At 35.0% G+C, this 9312-nt stretch overlaps 1 protein-coding gene across 1 annotated transcript; it reads left to right on the top strand.

The window, feature by feature from the left end:
* The first annotated feature begins 6387 nt into the window (after positions 1–6387).
* LOC134270429 (homeobox protein Nkx-2.2a-like) lies at positions 6388–8729 on the top strand. The gene is made up of 2 exons (XM_062752649.1): positions 6388–6913; positions 7611–8729. The coding sequence occupies exons 1-2, from the start codon at positions 6658–6660 to the stop codon at positions 8366–8368; spliced, it is 1014 nt and encodes a 337-aa protein (XP_062608633.1). The 5' UTR covers positions 6388–6657; the 3' UTR covers positions 8369–8729.
* Positions 8730–9312: the final 583 nt, after the last annotated feature.

The following is a 9312-nucleotide window of genomic DNA, read 5'->3' on the forward strand; positions in this document are numbered from 1 at the left end:
TTTAAATTCGCTTGTTCCCATTGACCTTTCTGCAATCTTCGTTGATTTATTACTCCTATGTAATTCATTTATTTTTTTCCCTCTAGGTTAATCCGTTTCTGCTCAAAAAAAGCTAGAATTTATTTCCAAGTTTTTTATGCAAGTCTTTCATGGAGAGAAATAAGGGTCTGTTATAAGGATGGAATACATTATCTCATCTTGTCTTAAGTTGGTTTCTGATGATGTTTATTTTCTCTTTTTTACGCAAAGTAATAGCGGCTGCACTGATGTGTTTTAGTTCGTATTATTAATGGATCTTATTAATAGTGTATATTATACAATTAGACGTTGGGACAAGTCGGCAAATGCCATTTGCATTATTTTGAAGGTGTCGTTTGCCAATGCAAATGCATTCTTAGCATCCATGGTTTTAGTCTCTGTTTTGTTCGTAGACTTTGAAATTAATAGATCCACAAGTAGAGCTTTTTGAAAAAGCTTACCGCCTTTAGCAACAATCTTAAACAGTAAACTGATCCACACCTATCAGGTCGTATAATTCTTTTGAATTTCTTGATTTTGTATTTCTACATTAGTTTTTTACTGGCATTAGCCCTACCATAGTTGTCGCTCGGTCATCTCCGTAAACTTTGACTGGCCGAAAGCTTTCGGCAAACCTCGGCTGATTCCATTCCCTTCTTCAAAAGAAAGGGGATAAGAATAAATAACAAATTGTAAAGCCTGCAAGCAATTAAAATCAAATTTTATTTATAATGAAATTAATGAGATCTTTTTATTTATTGCTATACAAAAAATCATGTTATTAGGAATTAATTACTGCTGATTTTGTTGTTCGTTTTGTCATTTTTTTTAAGATTGAAAATCTTGCAAAATTGTTAAGTCGTACGAAAATTAGATCATCAGAAAATTATCTCCCTTGCCTTGAACAGCATTTCAACCAATGAAATAATTGAAAATTTTCTCATCATGCAATTTCTACCAATCACAAAAGAGAGGAAGTGCATAGTCCGAAGACTGTAAAAACTTCAACTATAAAATACCGTCTTCCAAGGAAGACGGTAATTAGATGTACTAACGGGTAGAAGGCCTTACACACTAGTGTATGTGAGTTTTGTAATTTGAGGTCATTGTCTCGAGCTTTTCGTCCAAGAGATGTCCATATTCCTTTATTTACTCTTGGTACTTGTAAACTTTGACAGTTTTCTGGCTTGAAATGTTTGGCTAACAGTTTTTTCCTCTTATCTTGATACGAACACAAATACCATCATTGACTACTTTAGCCAATCTTTCGTTTACTTTGCCAGAACATTTTTCGTTCTGCTCATAAAACTATTCAATCTGTTTAATAAGATCGTCATCTTCGTCTGAATCTGCCGCATCGGCATTGAGCAGATCATCCAATTCTGCATAAGTATCAGGCTGTTCCTGTGACTGAGATAGCGGCATCGTTTTCCGAATTTCCTCAACACTTTCTTCGTCCGACAAATCGAACTCCGGCCTGTCATCATATATTTCGACATCGTTTTCCGAATTTCCTCAACACTTTCTTCGTCCGACAAATCGAACTCCGGCCTGTCATCATATATTTTTTCTGATTCTGTCCGTTTTGGGATATTTGGAGTCTGGGATTTCAGTTGCTTTACTTCTGACACTAAAGTGTCTAATAATGACTGTTGTTTTGTCAAAATTTCCCCAAACGTCGATTCGTGAATGGGCGCCGCCATTGTTCCGCCTTGGGAAATATCTCGTGAAATCTCACACTCTTATCAGTGGCGGATCGAAATTCATTTGTTTCTGCGTCCCAGATTAATTGACTGCTCAATGGCAAAGTCACAAATAGCTATCCAGAATTTGATGTATTTTCAGTCCCACAAATGGGCACATTTTTGTCATTTAACCCAGAATTGGGCATAGTTTTATTTGGATTAATGTTGCAAGTCCCAGAATTGGGCACAGTCCCAGCCTCATCACCCAGAATTGGGTTAGGCATATCGTGTTACATAAAAACGTTTCTGGTACTTTTGCGTTTTTTTCCACGGACAAATCACAAAAAAGTTTGTAACTGCACTGAAGAATTGGAAAATTCTGATATCATGGAAAGTTCTATAAACTTGATACAACACTATATAAATTCCACGTCTTTACATCTTGGGAAACCTCTAAACACTGACCATCACGTGACCTCTAAGCAATCTCACTGGTTCCTCAGTACAGTTGATTTGGTAAAATATACAATTATTGACTTTTGATGAGGTCTACTCGTGACTATAAGGGCTTAAAATTTACACTTTTTTCACACTTAAGTTCTTGTCGCTAACACTCACATTTTAAGTATATTTTATCAGTCAGAGAAATGATTATAATATAAATAAACAATAAATACTTAACTATATACTAAGAAAGGAGTTGTTTACATTCACAACGACACATGCTTTAAAACGTGCAATTTGATTGGTCGAAAATAATGTAAGCAGATCTATGTTTGGTCCAGTCCTCCTGGAACTTCATTTGAGGTGTACATCTCAGGAAGAGGCGTCTAGACCAGTCAGATGGCATCAAATTCCTGATCATTTAATGTAATAATTAATAGAAGAGAAACATTGACCTCAGTGTCAAATTGTGGTCACCGTTCAAATTTCTACAACATTTTTTGAATGCAAACAAAGATAAGTAAATAAAATATATGTTCATCGATGATTTACGCAATGCCAAAAACTACATTTACAATCTTAATAAAAGGTTATGGTTCCTTGATAATTTCTCTACATTAATAACATCTTTTTTTTTTTAAAAATCATGGACCTGCAATTTCGTGTTGGCTTGCCAAGGGTTTCGAATCCGCTTCTCCTTTTTTCTGAAGAGAGTAGCGGACCAACACACTTGACAAGCAAAGAAGGCGGTTTTTAGACATTTTTAATGTAGACTGATTGAAAATTTAGCAAAAGTCTCTGTCGTGTGCATAGAACAATATATACAACAAATGTCGCTTCAAACTTACCCATATCCTAAAGATGGCTCTGAATATTTAAATCTAGAGGTAATGTCAATTTCTTCAAAATGCACATTTTGTATTAAAAAATCACCAGTGTTATAATGCAAAATATAATAAAGATTTATCTGCAAATCAAATTGAAATCATATTGTTTATGGATAAATTTTTCCTTAATATCTAACTATCCAACCTTTAACCCGGATTATTTAATGTGGAAAATATATCATGTCAATTTCCTTTGGGATAAGATGTATCGACACTTTATACATGTATTTTGACCAATGAAAGTATAATGTACCTGGGTTTTTTTTACTTACATATTACAGAGTACATACACTTTACGGTGAAAATAGTTGACGTCAAAAGACATGCAGTGATTTTTTGATCATCCTACACATATAGATAAAAAATAGGTCCGAAAATCAAGGATCATGTTTTCATGGTGTGTAAATTTAATTGCATGAAAAGGAAAATATTTACCCATGTTTAAGTCAATGTGTCAATAAGTGAAAGATAAACCCATCAAGGCACTAAAACGAATCATGTTTGTTCATTTCGGTGAAATGCCTGTCTTTATCCCGGGCAGATGGTGCTAGAACTGGTCCGCGGCGACGGTACCCCTCCAGATCTTAATGAGTTATTTACAGATCATAAAACTATGGCATTACGAGCATAAATTGAGAAAGATTTATGAACGAGTTGGTCGATATTGTTTATCTATTCTCCCATTTTGTGTAGTCGTTAAAAGCTGCGATAAAAACCTTATACTGGGAGCGTGCAGGGACCTCTAAAACAGCCGTGATAGAAATTCCGGTGTTACCAGCGCGCTGTCCCGGACCAGCTTTAGAGAGACACTTGCGGTAATGCACTCTCCTTGGGCTTAGCTTATCTGTAATAGAGATGATTGAGATTCGATGGCCATTCTGTTTTAGTAGCCGTAAACCCCCACCATTGAGGCACAAGTATTACCTAATCCTTTACATGTAGTTGTCTTTCTAGAATGTGTAAAGCTTTTCAGGCTACAACTTACCATATACCAATTATTTGTAACCGCCTTTCATTAAGGTAATGATATCTTCATCAATTAACATGCTAAGGTTTTCAATCTACAAAGCAGGTAATACATGTTAAATACTTCAATACATGTTTAAGGTACGTTGATACTCTGATAAGAGAAATAACTCTTAATGACACATATGTCTATTATTCCTTTACAAATTTGTCAAGTTTAAGAGCCTTTTTTGTCAAATTTTGCTCCGCAAGCCATGCTATAATTGTTTGTGATTTATTCAGCATATACATTTCCTTTGGAAAATCATAAAAGTTAAATAAAAAATTCATATGAGTGAGCAGAGGATTTATGAACCTTAAGGATTTTAAAGCCTTTATGCATACGAACCCAGAACAACCATGCAGTCATTAACTCTAGTATGTAAAGAATATATAAGATAAGTATCCTTCGTCGCCTTTAACAGCAACGTATTTTACATTATTATACCTCATTATAAATATTCTAAACAACGCGTTATCTGATTGGTTCCAAGTTTTCACGTGATCCGGCCGTAAAACTTCATATTTCCCGGCCATTAACTCTAGTATATAAACGAACGATAATTTTTATATAAGTATCCGAAGAGGTGGAATAACCTGGTTTACGTCATAAAATTGATGATAATATGTTGACCAAAGGGTTTTATAGTAACTTTACGTAAAAAATGAAAGTATTGCTTGTTTCGGTATAATAAACAATTAACAGTAATGTATTTTACAATAATACCGGGGAATATGATTTTTCTTGGCTGAATAAGTCTTCATATTTCCCTCACTATCATGCAATAAATGTATAATATTCCCTAAGTAATTTAATTATTTTATAAAACTGCATTTTTCTTTCCTTTGCTTGTTTTACGTCCCTTCTTGATATTTCACCAGTTTTGGAATGCTGCCAAGTAATCAGGTACTTGTGGCAACTGTGCAGCGAAGGATCTTTTATCGGAACAGAAGACATGGTGTAACCAAATATAAAACCAACCAAACAAACTACGAATTCTTACCTATTTGCATCTGAAATATTAAAAATGGGATCATTATAACACTCATTATATTATCTCTTTCAAAGTTTAGCTTCACTGTAATTAAAAAAAAACCCATAGAGGCATGAGGCGTGTGGATCCCTTAGGCCTCCAAACAAGTCCAAGACGGATCCCCGATAGGCATCATTTGGAAGGTTAGAACATTTTGTATAAATCGTACACAAATGGATTGGACGCAAGTTCCAACAACTTTTGAGGTCCTCACCACAAGAAGGAGAGTGTAAAAAATCCCAACTGTCAAGGAAGATTTCCCTTCTGATTATTTTATGTATAATTTTAAGTTAAAATTTTTAAAGTGGACGTATGATGTTCTAGTAAAACACTTCGAAGAAAAAAAAACAATAGTTTACTTTTATGTTTAAAAACATATTTCATGTCATTGTGAAATGCATGTCATTCTAAACTAATTTGTTGCGGTCTTGGCGTCGAGATACGATAGAAAAGGTTTGAATAGGAGGAGTAATTAGAAATTAAAAAAATACTTACTTGAGATGACCTATGCTCTAGCTATGTGAAATGAAGTTCTCCAGAAGACGGATTTATTGTGATAAATTTTCGTTCAGAAGCCAACCCCTTGTCCGTACTCGGGATTTGACTTATGGCTGTAATGACGTTTAAGTGTGGTAAAATATGTAAGATTAAATCACTTTGAAGCCAAAATGAAAGTTTCAAGAACTTGTAAGGAGCTGCATAAACTATATACAGTACAGCGAGAGAATCTTTACAGAATAGGACAGTCTCGATACTTGAGAAGGAGAGGACATCACTTCAAATGAGGCTTACTTTTGATAAAGCTGAGAGAGCTTTCTCCCAAAGATGTAAAAATTCACTGTATACAATCTCACCAAAGAGAGGAACCCTCTTCAGATAGAGTGAAAAACAAACCGAGTGTAGCAACAGTATAGTTGTCCGGACAAGGGGCCCACTCCGAGAATGTTTGATAAGGTTGTTTCACAGTGAAAAGCTGCCGGCCTAAGCTAACATATAAAGGGCTCTTTGAAGTACTTGTGAAGTAGGTTTCAATAATCTAGAATAAAGATATTTATTTTGAATTGACTTGTAGATTTGCTTCAATTTAAATATTTTCCTGTTAATTATCGTAATCCGCTATTTTAAAGTTATCGCTGATTTGTTTATGCAGGTCTTTCGGCTGTTTTAATTTGTGAAAAGGGGACTTGTTTTGAGGATTAACTCGGACGCTTTCAACTATGCGTATTTTCGTTTATTTTACGGGACTTTTTAAGCATTAATACAGAGATTCGCTTGAATTATCGATCTGATATCCCGTACAAACCCCGCCTCCTATTCAAGAGAAGATAATCGGATAGGCGGGTACTTTCGCGGTTGTCTTCCAATCGGTGAGGTAATCTCTTCGGGGTATTGTCGCTTTTCTTCGTTATCCTCTCATTCCAATAGGAGACGACAGGCAATTTCAAATATGACAGGCGTACCATTACGCTCACATAAGCTCTTCATCGGACGAGCAACCTGGTGAGGGGCAATTTAGAGGTCTGAAGAGGACCGTTTACTGTTCACTTCTTGTAATCTTAAGCAGAAAATCAATTTTACACTTAGATGGATCCCCAACTTCATGCCATGAATGGTGCCAAAACCAGCAGCAGTTTTACCGTCAAAGATATTTTGGACTTACCTAAGGGAAAACCGGCTTGTAGTCCTGTTGATAGCACCACAAATACCGTAAATGCAGCTTCCCTTAGAAGTATTCCGTCCGTCCCGGAAGTCCCGGATATAACCAGTGTTGGCGGCTACTATGATGCAGAAAATCCGTACACACGCTGGTTACATAATAACGAAAATATGAATTATTCACGTAAGTTTTATAGGCTATATTTATTTTCATGGCGCAAGAAAAGACGTGGCTTTTTAAAATCTCGTTATTATTGCAGTTAAGCTAGAATTTTAAGTTTGAAACCAAAATACAACGAAATTAATTATTTCCTTAATAAGGAGAAAATGAGCATATTTGACAATCATGTTTTTAAAAATTGCGTCAATAAAATAGGTAATAAAAATAAGAACAACTTTACTTTTACTTATTTTCATTGTTACATTTTTTTTATTTGGAAAGAACTTTCATGGAATATTGCCGAATAATTCAGAGCGTAGTTCTAAGAGATATATTGCAATTTGCAGAAATGTGAGATTTATTACTTGTTTGATATAAGAATTTGTCGAAGATAGACACAACCTTTGTACACTTTGAATCATTTAAATCAAACAAGAAGGGGGTTGTAAACCAGGGTCCGAATCACAAGGGGGTCATTTCTAATGATATACTATTTTAATTCATTTCCATTGATAAAACAGAATCTTTGAAGTTGATAAAAAAATTCAATAAAAGGATTAGAGAGTTTGGTTTCATATCCGGCCACCCGGCAAAATAGACAGAAGAAATTCTATTAGCTACTTTATTCCATTTGGACTTTGTGGGCTATTATGACTTCTTTAATTAGATTTAGATGGCTTTCTTGTTCATCTGAATATCGTCAAACCCTCTCCTATTGTAGAACTTGGACACCTGAACTCGCCCGGCAACTCCAGTCATTCCAGCGAGATTTCTAATACGGAGAGTCACTCTGTTATGAATAATTCGAACACACTAGTGAAATCAGAGGCAAGCAATGATGGGCAGTGTGATGGAAATAGTGAAAATGGGGATGGTAACTCCTCCCAAAACACAGACAGTCAGAAAAAGCGAAAACGACGTGTTCTCTTTTCCAAAGCTCAGACTTACGAACTGGAGAGGAGGTTTCGCCAACAAAGATACTTATCTGCCCCAGAGCGGGAACATCTAGCGAGCATCATAAGATTAACCCCCGTGCAAGTGAAAATTTGGTTCCAGAATCATCGGTATAAACTAAAGCGCGCACGACAGGAGAAAGGACTAGATTTGAACCCTCTACCCTCACCCCGGAGGGTAGCTGTTCCCGTCCTTGTGAGGGACGGAAAACCGTGTCAGCCACCGATGGGTGGTTCCATGATGAAATCGCAAGAACAGTTAGAAATGCAGACCAATTTAGGATCAGCTGTGAACATGAATGGTGCTTTGTCTCAAATGAACGGTATGTCATCTATACCCGGCATGAACAACGCCGGTATGCCTCCAATGAACTCTCTGAACACTTCCTCCATGTCAAATATGAATAATATGAACATGAGCTGCTCTTATAATTCTATGAACTCCATGAACTTGAACATGAACAATATGAATGTTCTTCCCAGCTACAGCTACCCTTTAATGCAGCACCAAACACGCTGGTGGTAGCGAAAAAAATTTCACCGGTCACAAATTCAGTGCTTTACAAAACGACATGTGCTACTTACACATAAACCAGTAAATCTATAAAAACTTTTCAGATAAACGCATGTTTTAGAGGATTTAGATCTCTAGAGTTTATAAAATCTGCCGAACACGGGTTTACAGGTAAAATTGACTATTTCAATTTTGGGATGTAAATCCGTTCACTTTATTTAAAAAAAGTGCTTTAGATATGTTGGAAAATGCATTGATCTTTTACAAGCAACTTTCGATATATATTTTTTTGTTAATTTTATATAGTGCTTTTTATCATATTATATTTCGTTCTACGCAATGATCTTGATTTCAATGGTCTGTCTTTTTTGGACAGGAATAAAGTTCTCCAAGAACTAATCTAAAGTTTATTTTCATTTTTTGTGCTTTTTTGATGGATTGGGCAGCAATTTCGATTTATTTACTCGACTTTAAGAGCCCACTGCATTTTTTATCGGCTAATTCATCCACTGTATTTCTTAAGAAATGTTTCTTATATGTAAAAAGAAATTTGATCATCCATAATTTGTCTACAACATTCTAGATACAACAGTTTTAGGATTCTTTTCCAAGTAAGAAACAAAAAGAATATAGATGTTTATTAAATATTCCTTTGCTATTCATTAATCGGGGATATTCAAGTAATTATTAAGTTTAATATTTTTGAATTTTTGTGACATTTTTTCTTCAATTTAAATTTTCTAATTTTGAAAATATTTTGAAATGGAAAAATATACATTTCATATATTTTCTTAACCTAGAACTTAAAAGATCTACCTTGTAATCATTAATTCGACACGATAGCTTTAAAATCTAAAAATTCGATCTGAATCGAAACATCATGTTTGGATAATATTTGAATTTTACAATTTCCGATCTGTGAAATTATACAGAAACGTGAGTTTTCGTTAATATCT

The sequence above is a fragment of the Saccostrea cucullata genome, unplaced genomic scaffold (assembly GCF_032062105.1).
Source record: "Saccostrea cucullata isolate Sc308-1 unplaced genomic scaffold, CSIRO_AGI_Scuc_v1 ctg1271, whole genome shotgun sequence".
In the NCBI taxonomy this organism is placed as follows: Eukaryota; Metazoa; Mollusca; class Bivalvia; order Ostreida; family Ostreidae; genus Saccostrea; species Saccostrea cuccullata.